General features: G+C 44.7%; 1 protein-coding gene across 3 annotated transcripts in view; it reads left to right on the top strand.

Moving 5' to 3' along the window:
• Positions 1-22,967, top strand: part of SYNE2 (spectrin repeat containing nuclear envelope protein 2) — a 431,618-nt gene that overhangs the window by 271,595 nt on the left and 137,056 nt on the right. For all 3 annotated transcript variants that reach the window (XM_040333402.1, XM_040333400.1, XM_040333403.1), the window contains 7 exons: positions 346-528; positions 5,149-5,328; positions 7,928-8,013; positions 8,854-9,007; positions 9,911-10,048; positions 15,613-15,747; positions 17,396-17,605. In XM_040333402.1, the coding sequence (XP_040189336.1) occupies positions 346-528; positions 5,149-5,328; positions 7,928-8,013; positions 8,854-9,007; positions 9,911-10,048; positions 15,613-15,747; positions 17,396-17,605 (1,086 nt within the window). The remainder of the gene's footprint in view (positions 1-345; positions 529-5,148; positions 5,329-7,927; positions 8,014-8,853; positions 9,008-9,910; positions 10,049-15,612; positions 15,748-17,395; positions 17,606-22,967) is intronic.

Genomic DNA, 22,967 nt, shown 5'->3' with positions numbered 1-22,967 from the left:
ACAATAAGGTACGTTGATATTAGTCTTGGAGTGACGCTAGTCTCCTTTTACATGTACTATATATCTAAAAATCCCTGAGAAAAGTATACATTAACTTTGACCAGCCATGCTGAGTTTGCGCTTTGTATGCTAAAGACAATTGCTTGGACAGATGCAGATTAGCTGCCAGGAACCTGTTGACATTAGATCACATGATTTGTTTTATTTTCTTCCTGTCCACACCTGGGAATAATTTTCTCGTTCTGCTCTGCTGTGTGTTCACAATGTTACATTCTCTTGAATTGGTGCTTGCTTTCTCTGGGTGACTCTCCTTTTCTTATGCACCTGCTGCATGCTTTCTTTCAGGAACAGCTGGAAAATGCCGCCACCGAGTCGGGCAGCGTGAAGCCGGAGATGATCCTGCATGATTGTCGGGGGAAAGTAACAGAGGTGGAGCTCTGGCTTCAAAGAGTAAACCTGTCATTAGCAGAGAGCAAACAAGAGCCAGATATGCGACAGAGTTTAGAACAGAAGCTTGTAGACTTTCAGGTAAGGCGAACTGCGTTCACCATTCAGTATAACCCCTTCCACTCCGTGCACATTGCACTTGTCCTACCAGTTGCAGAGTGTGCAATTTCACATGTAATAAATGAATAATGAAGGATCAGAGGTGACTAGTCACCCTGGGCCTTAAAGCGGTGGTTCACCCTCGATAACAACATTTTAGAATTAAATTAGTCATAGTAGCGCGAGCTACAGTATGCCTGTATTTTTTTTTTTAGCCCCGTACTCACTGTGCAATCGTATAGATAAGATTCCGACTCCCCACCGGGAATGGGCGTTCCTATCCAGAGGGAGGATGATTGACGGCCGGCTATGGCACGTCACGCTCCCCGAAGATAGCCGGAGTAGGTCTTGGCTCTTCACGGCGCCTGCGCACAGACTATGCGCAGGCGCCGTGAAGCGCCAAGTCCTATTTCGGCTATTTCCGGAGAAGCGTGACGCGCCATAGCCGGCCGTCAATCATGCTCCCTCTGGATAGGAACGCCCATTCCCCGCGGGGAGTCTGAATCTTATCTATGCGATTGCACAGTGAGTACGGGGCTAAAAAAATAAATAAAGGCATACTGTAGCTCGCGCTACTATGCCTAATTTAATGCTAGAAAAAAAAAAATGTTTTATTAGGGTGAACCCCCTCTTTAAAGTCTTTCTTCTACCTCCCACAGCTCATTCATTTCATGTACCCTATGTCTGCCCAGTGAGCTTATTCTGATATGGACCTTGCTTTGTGCACTGGTCCAAATCCTTTGGTGGAGGGGGATTATGGTGTGGGGTTGTTTTCCAGGAGTTGGGCTTGACCCAGTAGCAAGAACTCCTCTTAGGCCCCCCTTTACACGGGGCAGATCCGCTCAGCAGACCCAGCGGAGATCACTTCATTTTTCCCCGCTGAGCTGGCGGATGACAGGTCTGTCTCTGCTCACTGTGCAGGGACAGACCAGTCAAATCTCCACTGTCCTCTATGGCAAAATCGGATGAAAACGGACAGCTTATCCGTTTTGTCCTGGAAATTTTAAGCTTCTCCTATAAGCAAATAGTTTGCGCTTAAAAGCACAAATACAGTTCTCTTGTATAATGCAGGGAAAAGCACGCTTGTATATTTCCAAATAACAGAGACAGATGCTGGTATCGTGTTGAGCTTAGCAGATGGGCAGCTCCGTTTATTTTTACTGTCAACATGACTAAGAAATTAAAGGTGGTGGCTTCAGAATTGGCCAATCAGACACTTGTATTTTTTCAAAAGAACCAATCACACACATGTAAATATTCAAATAGAATTCCAGTAGTGACGTGTGCAGATGGTCGTGTGCAGAGCCATGCAATAAGCGTCTTGTGAGACACAAAGGGTCTCACAATTTGAACACTCACTTACAGGGCTCTGAACACGACCGTGTGCACACTCCCACTGCTACCAATGACATGAGCCGTACTCTATCATGTCTCAGTGGGCCATCATTTTGTATGGTTATGCTATGGTTCCCATGTACGCATATCTGCTTACTAGGAGCGTTAATGCAATTGCCATGAAGTGGTCAGTCTCTTGGTGAGGCATGAACGAACATCCTTAAAAGAGCAAACAGATCTGCCGCAGCCAATGGTCTTCCACCAACGTCTGTATGTGCGAACATGCTAGCATGAGCGTACTACAGCAAAATTTACACTGGGAGACATCTGACAACATACATTAATAAAAATTTCCACAACAGTTTTCATCCGGTCCGCTGGACGGATGGCAAACATATCGCCATCCATCTGTTTTGAGAAGATCTTGTCCTATCGGATGGCAGGTGGGTGTCAGCAGACACATCACCGCTGAAATTCGTCTGCCCATAGAAGTCAATGGGTGGCCTGCTGAGATCTGCCTGAAAAATGGACAGGCGGATCCAAGCGGGCCTATCGTGTGAAAGGGGCCTGAAGGCGTCGGCAAACCAAGATATTTTGGACAACATCATGCTCCAAACTGAACAGTATGGGGATGGCAACTAGTTGTTCGAACATGACTGTGCACAAACAAGATCCATAAAGACATGGATGAGCGACGAGTCCTGACCTCAACCTGATAGCACACCTTTGGGGTGAATTGAAGAAGAGACTGCCAGCCACGACTTATCGTCCACTTTAGTGCCTGACCTCACAAAAGCGCTTCTGGAAGAATGGTCAAACATTCCCACGGACACACTCCTGAACCTTGTGGACAGACTTCCCAGAAGCATTGAGGCTGTTATAGCTGCAAAGGGTGGGCTAACTCAATATTGAACCCTATGGACTAAGACTGGAATGTCATTAAAGTTCATGTGCGTGTAAAGCCAGGTGTCCCATTTTATGCATTAAGATTAAAAACATTCTGTGTGCAGCAGCCCCCGGGACTCCTGATTGGCTGAGACACAGTACGCGCCATTGGCTCCTGCTGCTGTCAAAGTCAACTAGCTGATCAGGAGAGAGGGGGCAGGGCCGAACCACTGCTCCGTGTTTAAATGGACACACAGAGCTGGGGCTTGGCTCGGGTACCCCCATAGCAAGCTGCTTACTCTGGGGGTACTCAACAGGAGGGAGGGGCCAGGAGCACCGAAGAGGGCCCTGAGCAGAAGAGGATCTGGGCTGCTCTGTGCAAAACCTTTACACAGAGCAGGCAAGTATACAATGTTTGATATTTTTAAAGAAAAACTAGGCTTTAGTATCACTTTAAGTTGTTTTTATAAAATGAAAGACTGTTATGGCCATTCTTCTCCAAATCAGTTGTCTGGTCATTTGGATAAGGGGACAATGTCTTAGTTGGGGTTTTCCCATTTGCAGGTAATGGAAAGCCCTGATACTCTGCAAGTCCCTCAGTCATGTATCCTACATGTTCAATGTGCAGCTAATAACTGATCATTCCCTTTCTCTGACGAAAGAAAACACCTTTTTTCTGGCATATTCTATGACTACATACTGGCCAGATAAGGATTCAGGTAGTGTACAGCTTTGTACAAGTATGGCAGCTCTCTACCCAGCTACCTATCCTAACAGATCTGTCTGCATATGATCATTCTAGGCTGTTGGCTCATGTCTTGTAGCTTAGTTGTTCAGTTCCCTCCAAGCCAGAACCACAGGGATATGCACACACACTGCAGGATTACAGCTCTACACATGAGCGTCCTGCTTTGGGAATCCTATGTCCCTGTGTCCCTTCTCTGCAAACCATACTTTTTGGTCCTTAATTGCCTCTTGTGGTTGCCTGCAGTCTTTGGTTGGCTGTGGCATCTGGTGTCCTGAACTCCCATTGATTGCAGATTTATAATTTATCCTGGGGTCCTGGGGCTCTGTTTCCAAGTGGACAGTATCCCCTGAGGAAGCCCAGTTTCAGGGCGAAACATGTTGGGAACTACGCTAATCTTGCTGTACTCATAAGGACTGTATTATCTGAGTCTGTTATATTACATTGTTTTTAAACATGATTTTAACTGAAGTTAAAAATAAAATGTATATCTTTTAAATCTTCTTGGATTCACTTACTAACTTCTGCACCTTAAAAATCCCATAAACTTCCTTGGTTCCCTCCAGGTACACTGTCTGCACTGAGATTGTATGTTCTATGTATCCATTTAATAGTTTCAACCAGAAGCTCCTACTCCTTTTGTCAAGAAACATACTGGTTGGGTTATTCCTGATCCATCCAAATGTTGTGGTAATAGTGATTGTAACTGTATGGCTGTAGTACAGACATTAGATTGTAACAAGGAAAAACGCATATGTGGAGTCCGTGGGCCGCGCACCCTGAAAATGCAAAAACAAAAATGGGAAGGTCCCCCAGTGGTTTTTTTTAGCGGCATTATGTTCTAGATAAATAAGAGTAGTTGGATAATATTGAAATTAAAATCTTTACTAAGTTTCAACATTACAGTAAAATATACAACATGGTAGGAGCATTTGTAAAAAAGTGTAGGTAATATACATATAGTATACTCTGATTATACATAAATGAAGGAATAAAAGTGGTAAAAAATCAACAACAATACAATGCATGTTACACCGTAGTTCAATTGGTTTCCATATGAGTACCCCGACGCGTTACGACCTAAACTGTCACGGTCTTCTTCAGGGGAATTGTACTCTGATGGATTAAAATTAGAAAAAATATTAAAGTTACATCTCTCTAACAAAAATGTTAACATCTGCTGAGAGGATAATGTTGAAATTATATTTACCACTTTACTTTTTTACAAATGCTTCTACCATGTTGTATATTTTACTGTAATGTTGAAACTTGGTAAAGATTTTAATTTCAATATTATCCAACTACTCTTATTTATCTAGAACATCATGCCGCTAAAAAACCCCACTGGGAGACATTAGATTGTTAGCTCCTCTGGGAAATATACTGGTAAATGTGGTTTTAAGCTTTAACGAGCAGAGCCCTCTGATTCCTCTTGTATTGAATTGTATTGTAATTGTACCTTTGATTTTGTAAGGCACTGCGAAAACTGTTATAAATATGGGAAATAATAATACAATTAAGTGACTGTGATTGAGGTTTATTTCTCGTGTGCAAGCTTTTAAGGTTCTCACATCTATTAAGTTAAAAATCTCAGCATCGATTGGGATATTGCTTACGCATTTCCTTTTGTTTCCCAGAAAACCTTACAAGAAACGGAAAAGAAAATAAACAGTTTGCTAGAAGGTGCCGGCACAGATAAGCAAAGGCCCAGCTCCCTGTTAGAGGAGGCAGAGTCCTTGTCCAGAAAACTGAAGGCTCTGAAAATCAGTCTGGAGAACTTACAGGCAATGTTGCAGGTCAGGCCCAACGCTGAACAGGTATGTGACATTTGTGACTACATTACTTTTTATTACCTTTTACCTAAAAGCCTGTGGTTAGTGATCTATGTTCTACAGCGGACACAAGCTTTTCAGATCTCTTTCTTCATCAGTCAGATTGAAAACATTTGTGACATATTCGTGAATGCCTTTTTTGAGTGTCACCTCTCTCTATAGAGTCGGCTAGCCTTTAGTGTTCATTTTAGGACATGACTACTACACATTCTGGTTTTATACTAGGCTTCCATTTAACCTTTTCTGATCTCTCCAAGTAAAATCTTCTACAAAAGTGGTGGATATGAATCATTTTACATTACCTGATATCTTTTAGAGCGGCCTCTTGCAGTTCCTGTTCAGTCGGGGCTGGGGTGTGAGCAGAAGAAGCGGTACAAAAAGCCAATCAAGTGATGGAGAGATAAACTCTTCACTGTGCTGCTCCTCCTTTCACTGTCCAGTCACAGGCTGAGTGGGGAGGGGGGAATTCAGGATGATCTGGGCTCAGAGAAAGTGTGCTAAAATGATGCTGATCATCAGACTGAGGACATCTAGTGGCATAAAAAAACGTGCTATGGGAGTAATCTTTGCATTGAAGGTGAACAATGCAGCAAAAGCTGGCTATTTATCTTTTAATGGACAAATTATTTTTATCCTTTAATTTTTATTTGCGTAAAATCAGTGCTATGGCGTAAATTTTACCACTTTTCTATCAATTACTGTATATACTCGAGTATAAGCCGAGTTTTTCAGCACATTTTTTTGTGCTGAAAATGCACTCCCCAGCTTATACTCGAGTCACCTTTTTGCACCTGATCCCCCAGAATTTGAGGACCCAGTACCGGCCGGCCGTAGGTCCTCTGGACCCCAAACTTGGCACACATGTAGCCCCCCCCAACTCTTCCTCTACAAGTGTGCAAAGTTTGTTGTCCGGGAGACCTACGGCCAGGGATTTTTCAAACCCAGGCACCCCTTCCATAGACTCCCATGTTAAACGTCAGTCTAGTCATGGACACAGTGAGGCATGCAGATGGACACCCTAGGCTTATACTCGAGTCAATAAGTTTTCCCATTAACATGGAAAAAATTAAGTGCCTCGGCTTATATTGGGGTCGGATTATACTCGAGTATATACGGTATATATTTTTTTTACTTTTCACAACATTTTTATATTTTTTTTGCTGAAAAGATTACTTTAAACACCCAAAAATTGTATATTTTCTGAAAGAAGTGTACCCATGGAATAAAATTATGTACTTGTGTCAAGTAAATTGATACCAAATGTGAAGACTTGAAATTGTGTGCACCTTTGAAATGGCAAAAACCTACAGTACAATTGTTTTATAGATTAAAAAAAAAGCCTTTATATGTTATCAAGTAGAGTTCAACCTTATGGTGTAACTAGAACATTCAGGGCACCGATGCAAGAAATCATGAAGGGCCCCTTTAACCCCAGATGGGGCCTTTCCCTCCAATCCCGGTGGCGGAACACAAGTGCGTTGTTTGTGTGGTATTTCTGCCACTGGTGGCAGTTTTTTTATTTTTTATTTTATTTTTTGACTATTTACTTCAATTTCGTTTTTTTACAATATCTTTTTTTTTTTTATATTTAGTAAAATTTTTAGGAGGTGAGATATCGGGGGTCTAAACAGACCTCTGATGTTTCACCTTTGAGACAGAGAAAGGAGACTGAGGACACAGCCCTCAATCTCCATCCCTGCAGCCTCATCTGCACAGAATCAATGGATGGGAATAGCTCTGTACAGAGCTTCCCGTTCATTCACAAACTGAAGCAAAGGAAACACAGTTTACTATGTTACCGTTATGAATAGACAGAGTCAGTGATCAGTATTTGATCACCGACTCTCCTTATAGAAAAGGCTTCATCCTGACAGATCCCCCTCAGCAGCCGGCAGGAGAGGGGAGAACCCTGCAGATCTGTGGGCATGAGGGGGGGGGGGGGGAAGAAAACAAGTACAGGGGGGGTTGGAGAGCATACAGGGGGCAGCAAAAAGAAGCTGCATAGGAGAAGCTGTGGGGGACGGCTGCATATAAAGGAACAGATCTCTCAATTTCCCCCCCGCTTCTCCTTTTGCATTTAGTGACTGCAAGAGGAAAATAGAGAGATCGGCTCCTCTATGCCAGTGTTTCTCAATCTTTTTACAGTCGGGGCACCCTTGAAGTATACCCCTAGGTGAATGGGGCTGCACTGCATTGCACGCAGTTGCAGCATAGTGATGATGCATTTAGGGGGTTACAACAGGTGGCGGGGAGACAACATATTGCCTCTTTACCATCTGTCAAATGCCTCTGAAAAATCAATCGGAGTATGGATCGCTTTTCAGGGGAACAGCCTCATTGAAAACAATGTATTTTGAAATGTTCTGCGAATTGGATGCGGTTTAAGTCGCACTCAATTCGCATAGGTGTGAACCCGGCCTTAATGTGTTACTGAACATGTTAACCCACCTTTTTCTTTTATTTCCCCTTTGTTGTTTTATGTTATACTACATTTTGTATCTATTAATTTAAACTTTTCAATAAACACCTATTTAGAGGAAAAAAGAACTGCAAAGCTGACCAGTCCTGATTTCTGTTTCTCCAGGTAAAAAGCACAGAGACCGCAGAAAACAAATACCCCACAGGCAAGCCTGTACCCAGTCAAGAGATTGTTGAAAGTTTACAGAACAGGTATAATCAATTTAAGGGCTAATTCTTTAGGCTCACACAAGGGTTCGATGATATATAGTTGGCTTAAATGCGATTATAGTGATTGGCACCTTCCACATTCCCTTTTACTATAAATTGATTGCCTGCATTCTACTTTTCACTCTGCATATTACGCACCCATCACAGTTGGAAAACTGCTAATACGTGTAGAGCTTTGTATACCATTATGTTTGTTGCTGGATCTCCCAGAAATCAATCAAATTATCATTCTTCCATACTGTACTTTGGGCAATTCTAAGCGAGGTGGGGTTCACCGCTCCAGGGAAATCCCAAGTGCAATTGTGGACAGGTCCAGGTGGATGTGGGTGCTGGCAATGCACTAGGCAATGGAAAGTAGCAAAGGACGGATGGACGGCCGCACACCAAAGGACTCTTGAGTTGTCTTTATTGAAGGAACATGAGCAAACACCGCAAATACACAGCAGAAAGCAAAAACAGCCGACGCGTTTCACACTTGGTTAGTGCTTATTCATGGCCTAAGTACAACTAAAACGCACACAAAATTTGTGGTGTTTGCTCATGTTCCTTCAATAAAGACAACTCAAGAGTCCTTTGGTGTGCGGCCGTCCATCCATCCTTTGCTACTTTCCTTTGGGCTATTCTAGTGGCACAGTTCCTGCATCAGATGATTTGAGAGACATAGCCAGAACATCTGAACAGTTCCTACATTAGATGTTTTGGTAGACATAGCCGGAAAATGACATTGAAGGCCACAGATGTCAATGATTGGTCCTAAAATAATGCCCAGGATTAATGTTGTTCGTGTTCTTTTCTTTTTCTTTTCTTTTTTTTCTTTTTTAGGAATGCTGCTGGGGAGGGGATCTCAGGCCAGATCAGGCCTAGAGGTAAATTTTACCTGCCAGAGGATATCACCTGGAGTAAGTGGCAGTATCTGCAGAAGGAGCTGTCACACCGATCCAAGGCAACGCCTCTTAGCCCTGAAAATAAGGCTGAAGTAAGTGTGATGTTTGTGTATATTGCTAACCTGTTCTGATACAATTTCTCCAGGATAATTAGAATTTTTCCCTAGCTTTCATTTTATTGTTTCTCCTTTCTCTGAATGGTGAGAACCTCTGTTAGGGTTCTACAAGTCCCATGAGGTATTGCAAGGCTGGCTGTTATAAGCATGACTCCCATGTTCTTATTATAAATCCTCCGTCCATGTACCTCTTCGACATAGTAGGGGAACAGCATGTATGATTAGTAGGCGGTCAATCGACACAGCAGGGCTGGGCGGGGGGGCACATGGCACCTAAACTGACTATGAGGAGATACAGTGGTGTCCACAGTATGAGGTGCGGACACCATAATGCTGTGGCAGTAAAGGAGTGTCCTGGGTTGCATGTGCTGCTGTGCTTTCAATGTGCAATCAGTAAAATAGGTGCAGGACAGTGACTAGATATATTGCTTAACTGCATCAGAGAAACATGTGGGGTCACCAACCTGTCATTGCTATCTGGTAAGATGTGAATGAAGATTCATGAGGAATCAATCACCAGATTGTCTAAAGAAAATTAAATATGCTTTGACAGGATTGCCTTTATGATGTACGGTATATTTAGAGGTTTGCCTTAAAGTTCATAGAAGAAGAGACACATTGAGAGCAGGAGGTATGTAAACCTATTGAGTGAGCATGGACCAGCATTTCCAATGAACATTTCTATAACCTTGTTATTTTCATGGCACATGGTATAGAAAAGGGTCCTACTGAATAGGGGTCCTTATCAGCCACCATCTGAATATGATGTAAGAGCACATGGCAAACATCTTTGAATTGTTTTTTAGGGGTGCAAATTTGCATCCTTGAAAACGATTCATGACATGCAATATACATATTCTTGCTATTCTTTTATTTTAGGCAGAAAAGGAAGTGAAGATAAATTTAATATCAAGATTTACTGGAAGAACCATAAAACCAGTACCTCCTGAAGACTCCAAACAACTTCTAATTCGACTCCAAACTCTGAGCGAAGAAGCAGATACATCCCTCCCTCAGGTACAGATCTTCTTGTTGGTTTTACTTGGCATGGGTCCATAGTAGTATTTGAAAGGAAACGCGTAGTTAAAGGCACAAGTATACCTTAATCATGTTTTTTTTCCTCTGCATGGTTCCTTAATTTTTGGAAAAAAATTATAGCCCATTATTCGCAATGGCACCTCATTGACTAGCCTTTTTGATTCCTGCGGTCACCATCTATGTTTGTTGACTGTGAACAGAGGCCAGCCCACTTACCTAAAGCACCACCCAGCGCAATAAAGGTCAAGTTAGCTGGGTGGAAAATAATCGGATGCAGTTGCTGCTGTCTAAATACAATATCCGACCTGAGATTCCTCCATCCATGCTGTTTACCATGAATGTGGGAATCAAATGTGGGACTGAACAAGACATGTCTACGTAAATGTGTATGGCTGGTCGTCGCTTGTGGGAATTAGGGGGCAATCCAATGTTCTCAAAGGAGCAGAAAAAAATTGCACTGCAACACAACGTTTTCGCAAAAAAAATCTTAATCTATCATACAAAACTCCAACCTATTGAAACATGCAAATTTCCTGTTGCCCAAATTACATTTTTCTTTATATGTTTTGCAAACCAAAAACAATTACCTTTTTTATTCTCTAGAAGCTTTTGGAAGATTTAGATTTACTCTCAGATTTTGATTAGAACCTATGTAATTTTTTATTTTTTATATCAAAAAAAGACCGGAAGGTTTACTCATTTCCTACTAAAAAGAATAAAATTATGGCTAGTGATATACTTTAACTCATTTCTAAAAGTAACTACAGTTCTATTGTGCTACAAAGAGTGGTCTGCACTAGATTCTACTTGGATGTAACAAATGCCAAAGCAGACACATACTAAAAAAAAATCAAAGGAACACATTGAAAACATATCAGATCAACGGGCAAAAATGTCATGCTGGATATCTATACTGATATGGACTGGGTAATGTGTTAGGAATGAAAGGATGGCACATCATTTGATGGAAATGAAAATTTTCCACCTACAGAGGGCTGAATTCAAACACACCCCGAAAATCAAAGTGATAAAGTTATGCAGCAAGCTAGTCCATTTTGCTGAAATTTCATTGCAACTCAAAATGGTCCTTAGTCGCTTGTGTGCGTGCCTGACAACATCAGGGCATGCTCCTAATGAGACGACGGATGGTGTCTCCTGGGGTATTTCCTCCCAGATCTGGACCAGAGCATCACTGAGCTCCTGAACAGACCGAGGTGCAACCTGATGGCACCGGATGGACCGAAACATAATGTACCAGAGATGTTCTTTTGGATTTAGGTCAGGTGAGTGTGGGGGCCATTCAATGGTATCAATTTCTTCATCCTCCAGGAACTGGCTGCATGCTCTCGCCACATGAGGCCAGGCATTGTCATGCCCCAGGAGGAACCCAGGACCCACTGCACCAGCGTAGGGTCTGACAATGGGTCCAAGGATTTCCTCCCCAATATCTAATGTCAGTCAGGGTGCCATTGTGTAGCCTGTAGAGGTCTGTGCGTCCCTCCATGGACATGCCTCACCAGACCATCACTGACCCACCACCAAACTGGTCATGCTGAACGATGTTACAGGCAGCATAAAGTTCTCCACGGCTTCTCCAGACCCTTTCACGTCTCTGTCACATATGCTCAGGGTGAACCTGCTCTCATCTGTGAAAGACATGGGGCACCAGTGGTGGACCTGCCAATTCTGGTGTTCAATGGAAAATGACAATCGAGCTCCACAGTGTCCGGCAGTGAGCACAGAGCACACTAGAGGACATCGGGCCCTCTGACCAAACAATCAGAAACAGACTTCATGGGGGTCGCCTGAGACATTCACACCAGTAGCCTGCTGGAGGTCATTTTGTAGGGCTCTAGCAGTGCTCATCCTGTTCCTCCTTGCACAAAGGAGGAAAAAACATTCCTGTTTTGGAGGTCGTCTCATTGTTGCCCATCTAGTGCACCTATTAATTTCAATTAACAGCAAAGCAGCTGAAACTCATTAACAACCCCCTCTGCAGGGCCGGTGCTAGACTATTTTGCGCCCTAGGCGAGACCAGCTACTTGCGCCCCCCCCCCCAAAAAAAAAAAATTTAAATTAATTAAATGTTAGCACCAGAACTGGTCCAGGTGGAGAAGGGGTTCAGCCAGGTGAAGGGATAGAGCCAGGTGGACAGGAGGGGGGGGTGCAGGTAGGTGGAGGGATAGAGCCAGGTGGAGAGGAGAGGTGCAGCCAGGTGGAGAGGAGAGGTGCAGCCAGGTGGAGTGGAGAGGAGAGGTGCAGCCAGGTGGAGTGGAGAGGTGCAGCCAGGTGGGGTGGAGTGGAGAAAAGAGGTGCAGCCAGGTGGAGTGGAGAGGAGAGGTGCAGCCAGGTGGGGTGGAGTGGAGAGGAGAGGTGCAGCCAGGTGGAGTGGAGAGGAGAGGTGCAGCCAGGTGGAGAGGAGAGGTGCAGCCACTTGGAGTGGAGAGGAGAGGTGCAGCCAGGTGGGGTGGAGTAGAGAGGAGAGGTGCAGCCAGGTGGGGTGGAGTGGAGAGGTGCAGCCAGGTGGGGTGGAGTGGAGAGGAGAGGTGCAGCCAGGTGGAGTGGAGAGGAGAGGAGAGGTGCAGCCAGGTGGAGAGGAGAGGTGCAGCCAGGTGGAGAGGTGCAGCCAGGTGGAGAGGAGGAGGGGGGTTCAGTCAGGTGGAGAGCAGAGGGAAAGTGCAGCCAGGTGGAGAGCAGAGGGGAAGTGCAGCCAGGTGGAGAGCAGAGGGGAAGTGCAGCCAGGTGGAGAGCAGAGGGGAAGTGCAGCCAGGTGGACAGTAGAGGGGAAGTGCAGCCAGGTGGACAGAAGAGGGAAAGTGCAGCCAGGTGGAGAGCAGAGGGGAAGTGCAGCCAGGTGGAGAGCAGAGGGGAAGTGCAGCCAGGTGGAGAGCAGAGGGGAAGTGCAGCCAGGTGGACAGCAGAGGGGAAGTGCAGCCAGGTGGACAGCAGAGGAGGGGGTGCAGCCAGGTGGACAGCAGAGGAGGGGGTGCAGCCAGGTGGACAGCAGAGGAGGGGGTGCAGCCAGGTGGACAGCAGAGGAGGGGGTGCAGCCAGGTGGACAGCAGAGGAGGGGGTGCAGCCAGGTGGACAGCAGAGGAGGGGTGCAGCCAGGTGGACAGCAGAGGAGGGGGTGCAGCCAGGTGGACAGCAGAGGAGGGGGGTGCAGCCAGGTGGACAGCAGAGGAGGGGGTGCAGCCAGGTGGACAGCAGAGGAGGGGGTGCAGCCAGGTGGACAGCAGAGGGGAAGGGCAGCCAGGTGGACAGCAGAGGAGGGGGTGCAGCCAGGTGGACAGCAGAGGGGAAGGGCAGCCAGGTGGACAGCAGAGGGGAAGGGCAGCCAGGTGGACAGCAGAGGAGGGGGTGCAGCCAGGTGGACAGCAGAGGAGGGGGTGCAGCCAGGTGGACAGCAGAGAAGGGGGTGCAGCCAGGTGGACAGCAGAGGGGAAGGGCCGCCAGGTGGACAGCAGAGGGGAAGGGCAGCCAGGTGGACAGCAGAGGAGGGGGTGCAGCCAGGTGGACAGCAGAGGGGAAGGGCAGCCGGGTGGACAGCAGAGGGGAAGGGCAGCCAGGTGGACAGCAGAGGGGAAGTGCAGCCAGGTGGACAGCAGAGGGGAAGTGCAGCCAGGTGGACAGCAGAGGGGAAGTGCAGCCAGGTGGACAGAAGAGGGAAAGTGCAGCCAGGTGGAGAGCAGAGGGAGGGGGGGTTCAGCCAGGTGGACAGAAGAGGGAAAGTGCAGCCAGGTGGAGAGCAGAGGGAGGGGGGGTGGAGAGCAGAGGGAGGGGGGTTCAGCCAGGTGGACAGCAGAGGGGAAGTGCAGCCAGGTGGAGAGCAGAGGAGGGGAAGTGCAGCCAGGTGGACAGAAGAGGGAAAGTGCAGCCAGGTGGAGAGCAGAGGGAGGGGGGGGGGTGCAGCGTGGTGGAGGGAGAATATAGCAAAGTGGACAGCTAGGTGGATGGATGCAGCCAAGTGGAGAGGGTCACACCAGTGATAAGATCATCCCCAGCGCTTCCCCCACCACCTGACAAGTTCCTACCTTGGAGCACTTCTTTCCATCTCCCTCCACATGTCACAGGCTGGGTAAGCTGCAGGATCAGCTTTGCTTTGGGCTCCACACTCCTCCAGGACAAATGGCTTCGGCCCAGCGTGTGGCCAGTCTATGCCTGGGTGGATCCATTCTGGGTGTCTATGCCCTGCTCCTCCAATGGTTGCACATCACCCAGAGAGGGAGGCGGGGCGGGCAGAGAGCTGACACCCACGGCTGCTGCTGCTGCCTGCTGGACATCAGCATGGTCACCTCTGGCTTAGTGCAGCGAAGGGGACGATCTGTCTGCTTCTTCTCCCTGCCTAGTCACTCTGCAGCCAGCCATATAGAGCCCTTCCGCTACACTCCGCATCAGTCACCATCGGCTGAGGAGGAACCGATCTTCTGTAGAAGACCCAGCAGCTGTGGCAGCGCTCCCTGTCGGCAGTGCGCTCTAGGCGGCTGCTTAGTTCGCCTAGTGGGAGCGCCGGCCCTGCCCCTCTGTATACACCCCTCTCCCTCTGTTACTTAACTGACCAGATCAATATCCCAGGAGTTCTGATTCAAAAGTGTTCCTTTAATTTTTTTGAGCAGTGTATTTAAATTAAAGTATTTGCACAGTGCACAAATTGTCAACTCTACTCTTCTGCAATATTATGTAAGAAACTATTGGTTTAAAGTTTTAACTGCACCCAAACATTGCCAATTTAAATATTTGCATATTCTTAATAAGCTGTAACAAGCTTTTAAATGCAAATCCAGGCCACACATACAATATATTGTCGAACGACAAAATGCATGTATATTTGTACCAGAGTATTTGTCTCCTTTATGTATTTGTTTCCTATCTGTGATGTGATCAGCATGAAACCACTCCTTCACTTTACCCCTGTGTAAGAGCTTTCCTGTAACAGATTAGTCACTGCTGCTCCCTCACCTTGTGCAGGGTAACTGGTCTTCTATTTACCCCTTTGATTTTAGCCTGAGGAGGGAGGACCTTCATAGTGTAGGCTATGCATACTGCAGTGATTCTGTTACTGTTACTTATACAAGGATTTATCTGGGTTTGCAAAGGTGTTTCCTTCACACAAAGTGGATTTATATCCTATGGCTAATTCTATAGATGTAGGCACTGTGGAGCAATCAATCATTAAACTTCACATAGAGATGCATTGAAGTTGTCAAAGTCTCCTCCCTTTCTTTTTGGGCATATACTCTGTGACTAGTTTAGTAGGCTGGTAGGCTACAAAGTCAAGGCCAAGGGGGGAAAGCAAAATGAGTGGTTTGAAACTTAAGTGAAGTGTTTCTGTGTAGACTTTGTGCATGGATCACTCCACAGTCTCTGCAGCTAAAGAGGTCAGCAAGGTACAGTCTCTGTATAAAGGGTCTCCCCAACCCATTTTAACTCATCATATTGGCTTTCACCCATAGCTCCTTCCTTCATCTTCTTCCCATCTTATAACTGTGACATGTGTGAGAGTAATATTACAATATAAAGAGTGATTTTTTATTCTTTATTAGGAAAGTGGAATGAATCTGCACAGCAATCTGTTTGTCTGGATGTGCTCAGTATCTCAGTGGCTGCAGAAGGTAGAGGAGATGTTGGATACAGATATATCCAGGGAGGAAGCATCTTCAGAGTTGGCACAATATGAGGTAAGCAGGTATCTGTAACAATTGTGTACTGTCCCTAATATTGAAGAAGAGACAATAATTAGATGGCGCTCCCTAAAGTATTTGATCCTGTATAAAATGTAATATACAACACAAAGCCCTGTACATATGTACAGTGGTGAAAAAAATTATTTGATCTCCTGCAGATTTAGTGAGTTTGCCCACATACAAAGAAATGAGGTGTCTATAATTTTTTATTATAGGTGTATTTTAAATGATAGAGACAGAATATCAACCTGAAATCCAGTAAAACACGATACAAATGTTATAAATTGAGTTTCAGTTCAGTGAGTAAAATAAGTATTTGATCCCCTACCAACCAACAATAATTCTGGCTCCCAGAGACTGGCTACAGTATGTGGTAAACAGATTAGTCCTGTCAATTTAAGAAGGTGTTCCTAACGACAACACGTTATGTGTATAAAAGACACCTTTCCACAGAATCTCTTTCTTGTATTCAAACCTCACCATCATGGGCAAGACCAAAGAGCTGTCAAAGGACATCAGGGACAAGATTGTAGACCTGCACAAGGCAGGAATGGGCTGCAAGACCATTAGGTAGAAGCATGGTGAGAAGAGACAACTGTTGGAGTGATAATTCCCTATTGGTGTCAGCGGGAGGAATGGTGCTCCAAGGGCCAGATGAAGGCTAACAAAGGGCCGCAGTTTGGAGACCACTTTTCTAATGCCGCGTACACACGACCGTTTTTACTGTCATGGAAAAAACAACGTTTTTCTCTATGTGATTCTTGTCAAGCCTGCCTTGCATACACATGATCGCGAAAAGAGAATGCTCAAGCAAAGCGCGGTGAAGTACAACACATACAGCGGCACTATAAAGGGAAAGTTCCATTCGGATGGTGTCACCCTTTGGGATGCTTTTGCTGATTTTGTGTTAATAAAAGTTTGGTGAGAGACGATTCATGATTTTCAGTCTTTGTGCTTTTTAGTCTGTTACAGCGTGATGAATGTGCTATCTCTATTACAAATGCTAGTTCTACCAGAACGAGCGCTCCCATCTCATAACTTGCTTCTGAGCATGCGTCTTTTTTTCCCTTCGCTAAAGCCCACACATGACCGTTTTCACACGACGTGAAAAACGACGCAAAAAATTAGAGCATGTTCTAAATTTTTAATGCCCATTTTTCACATCATGAAAAATGCTCTGGAGCCTACACACGATCGTTTTTAATGACCAATTAAAAAAAATTGCATTTTTCACGTCATGAAAAACGGTCGTGTGTACGCGGCATAAGAGATGGTTAGAAGCTGCAAAACTTGCACAGAATATGGTTAGGGACTGCAGGCATGCTGTGAATGCATGTATCTGATGTGGGTATTATGAGACTTCATTTATATTTTTCAATAAAAGCTAAATAGGAACTTTCCTAAAAATTCAAAAACCAAATTCAGTCATGCTCTGAAATAGATTAAAAGTTGGAAATGGAAAGTTTGAATGTGGTTGGAGGGTTTGGCAACAAACACAGATCTTGTTTTAGTACAGTTTTAAATAATGAGGCGTAATATCTGAAAACTCAAGCATACTTTTTTTTGTATAAAAAAAAAAAAAAAATGGTTTCCTTTTAACTGTTTACAGTAAACCCAATAAAAAATGTACTTTTCTATTCAGAAACTTTCGGAGGATTTAAATTCACTTTCAGAAGAAATGAAAATGAAAATGTACTCTCTGTTAAAGCACATCAGTCATGATGGCGAGAATGTTGGCGTTTTAGCCCAGTGTTATAATGACATAAGAAACTGGCTTGTCCAGACTCGTGGCGTTTTATCATCCAGAATAAAATGTATGCATGAGGAACTGGAAAAACATAACAACTACCAGGTAATGTAAAACATTTGCTTGACCGCTTTTAATATTTCATAAAAACCTTTTGCTGTCATCAATTAAACAGCATATTTATCATTAGACCTATGCCTATAGCAACAAGGAATAAGGCAGCATTTAAGCACCACTTAAACAAACATGCATTTACTTTTATCATTTATTTTTGCAATATTTATTTCATCATTGAGCTCTTGCAGCAAAATCGTGAGTCAAGACTACAAAGTCGAGAGGTTTGGGTTAACTTAAGAGGAGTCGCATGACTTTCTTCAGCTTATGCTGCATATAGTCAGCTTTTCTGCTTATTTCTGAATTGTTGGCTATACAGTTTTGGTTCTGGTGTCTGTTTTGTTCCATAATAAAGTATCATGGTCAATCCTAAAAGCTGTGGCTCTTGTATGAAGGGTTTTTGTGTGTGTGTGGCTTGGGTATCAAATACAGCCTTACACTTAAAGCGGAGGTTCACCCTAAAACAATTATATAACATTACATCCAGCATACTTCCGACATGGACAGTATGCTGGTATTTTTTTTTTTTTTTTCGCCGTACATACCGTTTTATTGTTTTTCCCCCCGGCTTCCGGGTTCTGATTCCGGCGGGACTGGGCGTTCCTATCCAGAGGTTAGATGATTGACGTCTGGTGAAAAACTTCCTAAGGCGCATAAGGCGCGTCACCAGTTTTTCGTAAATAGCCGACCTGCGAGTCGGCTCTATATGGCGCCTGCGCAGTTAGCTCTACACGGCGGGCGCAGGCGCCGTATAGAGCCGACTCGCAGGTCGGCTATTTACGGAAAACTGGTGACGCGCCTTGGGAAGTTTTTCATTAGACGTCAATCATCTAACCCAGGGATAGGAACGCCCAGTCCCGTGGGAATCAGAACCCGGAAGCCGGGGGGAAAATAGCAATAAAACGGTATGTACGGCGGAAAAAAAAAAATACCAGCATACTGTCCAAGTCGGAATTATGCTGGATGTAATGTTATATAATTGTTATAGGGTGAACCGCCACTTTAAGCATTGGTAATGTCATGCTGCAGTATCTAGATTTTCTTTTTTTTTTTTTTTATCTTTTTATGATTTGTTGCCTAACTTGGATTAAAAAAAACATGGGCAAGCAATTGGCAATCACACCTATTCTGACTACATTAATGGATCATGCACATTTGATGTACCATTTTCCTCTGTTGTGATGCATTCTGATGGGCAATGTTAGATTTATCTGGCTGGGGAGCAGGTCTCTCAGTGGGCGATTGTTGAAGATGGGAGACTGGCTTGGTACTGGAGTCAATGAGCAGCCAGCATTCAGTCAGAGCTCTTTCTAGTGATTAACTGGAACAGTTTGCTTACCAGCCAGAGCATTCCTAAGGGAGAACAATTATTTACCCAGGGGACCAAGGGTACAATGCACTTGGTCCCATGCTGACTGGTGGCCCCTTTGTCCCCTAAGCGCAGCTCTTAATACTGGCTGTAACCCCACCCCCTTTTAAAGTCCAATTCATGGGCATTCCTGTATGGGAGGTGTGGCCAGAACAGAGCCCCACCCCTCGCTAAGCTGAGTGATATGTCACTATTATGAATGAACGATTAGTGCTGCTTGTTCATTCATAATAGTAAAAGATCACTCAGAGCATTGGCTCTGTGTAATCTATCTGCCAATGCCTTGTATGTGTACAAACAGTCACAGATATATTACACAGAGCCGCAATCTTTTACCAATATGAATGATTAAGCAGTGTTGGTCGTTCATTCATGACAGTGACAGATCACTCAGAATGGCGTCTGCTTGTACACATAAACAGCATGGGCAATGGATCACACATCACTGCGTGAGCTTTACTTTTTATAAATGAACGATCAGCAATTTTAGGCCAGTGCAGTGTATACCGCATCACGACATTGCTCATTCATAAAACTGGAATATCACACAGCCTGGAAGCACCGTCATCCATCAGCCAGGGTGGATATGTGTACAGCATTTGATAGACCCACTGTGCTGTACGCTGTGTGATCTTTCTTTATGAATGGCACTGCTGGTCCCCAGAGCAGGCCCTGCTGGCAGAGACCAGAGTTGTCAATCACAAATCCATCTCCTTTCATTTTTTGGGTGAACCTGTTTGACCACGCTGCTTAAAAATTAAATGGCAGATTTGATTGGAAGTGTTATACGCATTTGGTTTCCTATGGAGCTCAATATCACTAAATATTTTTAAATGCAGCCTATCATTGTGCTGCTTCTCCTTTCACTGTCCATTCATGGGCTGGGACAGGTTTTTGAGAAAGGGACCCTGCAGGGCCCGGGACATTTGGCTGTATGAATACATGCGATTTATTATTTTATGATAAAAAGGTGAAAAGAATATCACTGGAGTGCTGATGACTTTCTTGCAGTTCTCTCATTTTTCTGATACTTGAAAGCTTAGAATTCATGTATGTCAATTGCCAGGATTCTCTGTGTCCTAGACAAATGTGCACATGCAATATTAAAGGTTTACACCAGGCGGACTGCTAAATACACAAATTAAATTCCTATTGGAAGCTATTTTGCATGCCAAACGATTCGTATTTCTGTCAATCCAGTTCTGAGATTAACAAAGTTCTGCCACACAGTACAGTACGGTCTGGAAGGGCTGGAGATTTGATTTTGCTTGGCTGCAGATCAGCAGTACTGGGCTCCTTGTGATGCTTAAAGTAATGTTTTTTTGTTTTTTTTGTTTTGTTTTTTTGTTTAAAAATAACAGACATACTTTCTTTGTGCAGCGGTTTTGCACAGAGCAGCCCTGAGCCTCCTTTTCTCAAGTCTACTCTTCTCAAGTCCCTCGCTGGTGCTCTTGGCTCCTCCCTCCCGCCGAGTGCCCCCACAGCAAGCAGCTTGCTATGGGGGCACGCTAGCTGAGCCACAGCTCTGTGTCCATTCAGACACAGTGCCATGGCTTGGCTCAGTCCCCCTCCCTCTCTCTCTCTCTCTCTCTCTCTCTCTCTCTCTTCATTGGCTCACTGACTTTGACAGCAGTGGGAGCCAATGAGGAGGGAGAGTCCCAGACAGCCGAGACTCTTGTGCAACATCTCTTGAGATGGGGCTCAGTTAAGTATTGGGGGGGGGGGGGGGGGGGCTGCTGCACACAAGGTTTTTTTTCTCAATGCATAGAATACTTCTGACTTTAGAACCACTTTAATTCTCCCACAGTTCGAACTTTGTTGTACAGGGAATAAACAATGCTTTTATACCAAGTCATTTTTAGGTACTTATACTGCATGCAAAAAGATTAGGGATCCAAAGTATAAATTAATACAGATTTGCATTATCGTGTCTTTTATATTTGCCTAAAATATAGCTTTGAGGCAATTCTAAAAATGTTTGATAAGCTGCAAATATGCACAGAATGTTTCTGGTAGGACTACAGTTTGTCATCAGACTTTTTTTGTACAGTACTTAAGGAAGTATGTAAAGGGAGTGGAACTTGTCCCATTTACCTGCATTGTACTGGAATCTTATGCAATGACAATTGTCAATGTACAGTTGGATTGTTATACAAGGGAAAGTAAATTGTTGTGCAGTGCAACTATTTGAGGCTGTTTTGTTGCCTTTATATAGTCCAAAGGCAGTGTTTTTCAACCTTTAGGCGGTTCACACTGGAACGCTGAGTGTGCCCATTCTCCGGTTCAGGGACAAATCTTTGCCTGAATTGGGCCCTGAAACGGAACCAATGATGCACAGTGTGTCTGTGCAGTGTGCTCCGCAGCTGCCTCGGAGATATGTGAACCTGGCTTCATAGAGTGTCGGTCACATTCGCCTGCTATGCAAATCGCATAGGTGTGAACCTAGCCTTATTCAGTCATGACACCTCTTAAAATATGCTAAATCTCGAAGTACCCCAGTCTAAAATGCAGTCTGCCATTATAAATCCCCCCAACCCCCTTTTCACATTAGAGTCCTAAGCAGTCCCCCCCCCCCATCCTTTTCTTCTTTCACCTCAAAGTCCTCACGTTCTCCCTCTCCCTTTCCCAATAGACTACTTTAGCAACCCCCTGTGGTTACTAGGTGGAATGGCAGCCCCCTTTTGTCCTTTTACATCATTACATCAGAGACCTTAGTCCCCCTTCTTTTAACATCCGAGTCCTTAGTCCCCTTTCTTTTCAGGCGAGTATCCTACCTTCCAGTCTTCACCACATCAAGACTCTGAATGTTAGGCAGGGCCGTCTTTAATATGGTTTGGGCCCCGGGCAAAACATTTTTTTGGGCCCCCCAATGCAATTTTGCTCTTTACCCCCATGCCATGCCATGTGTAAAATAGAAGAACTTTTTAAAACACTGACCAGACCTGCGCCTGCAATTTATGCCATGTCACATGGCATGCATTGCAGGTCTGGTCAGTGTTTTAAAAAGTTCTTCTAATTTACACATGGCATGGGGATAGGGAGCGGGAGCCAGGGGAGGAGAAAGAAGATTTTACCTTGTCCTGTCTTGGCAAGCTCAGGTCCAGCCTCCGATCAATTCTCCACTGTCCACAGTGACAGTCTGACACTGCTAGTGCTGGTCTAGTATTTTCACTTGACTAAGCATAACAAGCAGGAACCACCAGGCAGCTGCACTCCACTCCGCGGTCTCACTCTGATCTCTCACTCCTCCTCCCCCGCTCCTCCGATCAGGTACACTGGTTACTGAACATTATGCACGCTGCACGCATAGCAAGGGGCAGGGCCAGAGCGTCAGTGGAACTCAAGACCCCAGTATACAAAGAAACACCCGCAAGAAGCGCTACACCATAGGAACGGTAAACCACAGTATTGTCAGTGGTTTAAAAAGTTTCACTAAAACATAAACCCGTGCAGCTGTCAACCACTAAGGAGACATGGGCAAAAAGCAAAGGAACAAAAACAAACAGCGCACATGGGTTAAGTGAATGTCACTTTATAGTCTGTAATGGGTGGAAAAACATATGTGCATGAAAAAATGAATTTTTTTTTGAAATAGCCACTAATAGCACGCAGGAAAAAAGAACATTAAAATTTTTTAAAATACTAATAAAAATAGTCCGCATAACAAAGGCAGCAGTTCACGTGGAGATGGTAGAGTGAAGACACATACACTTCTCCCCCGAAGTGTATGTGTCTTCACTCTACCATCTCCACGTGCTATTAGTGGCTATTTCAAAAAAAAAAATCATTTTTTTCATGCATTATGCATATATGTTTTTCCACCCATTACAGACTATAAAGTGACATTCACTTAACCCATGTGCGCTGTTTGTTTTTGTTCCCGAACTCAAGACCCCGCCCGGCCCACTCCACCTCCTCGATCTAAAAAAAATGCAGCACTGACACTGGCGGCGCACCGCTGATGACAGTGACAGACACTGTCTG

This window comes from Rana temporaria, chromosome 13, assembly GCF_905171775.1.
Source record: "Rana temporaria chromosome 13, aRanTem1.1, whole genome shotgun sequence".
In the NCBI taxonomy this organism is placed as follows: Eukaryota; Metazoa; Chordata; class Amphibia; order Anura; family Ranidae; genus Rana; species Rana temporaria.
Note: the sequence above shows the minus strand (reverse complement) of the source record. Positions and strands in the feature narration are given on the sequence as shown.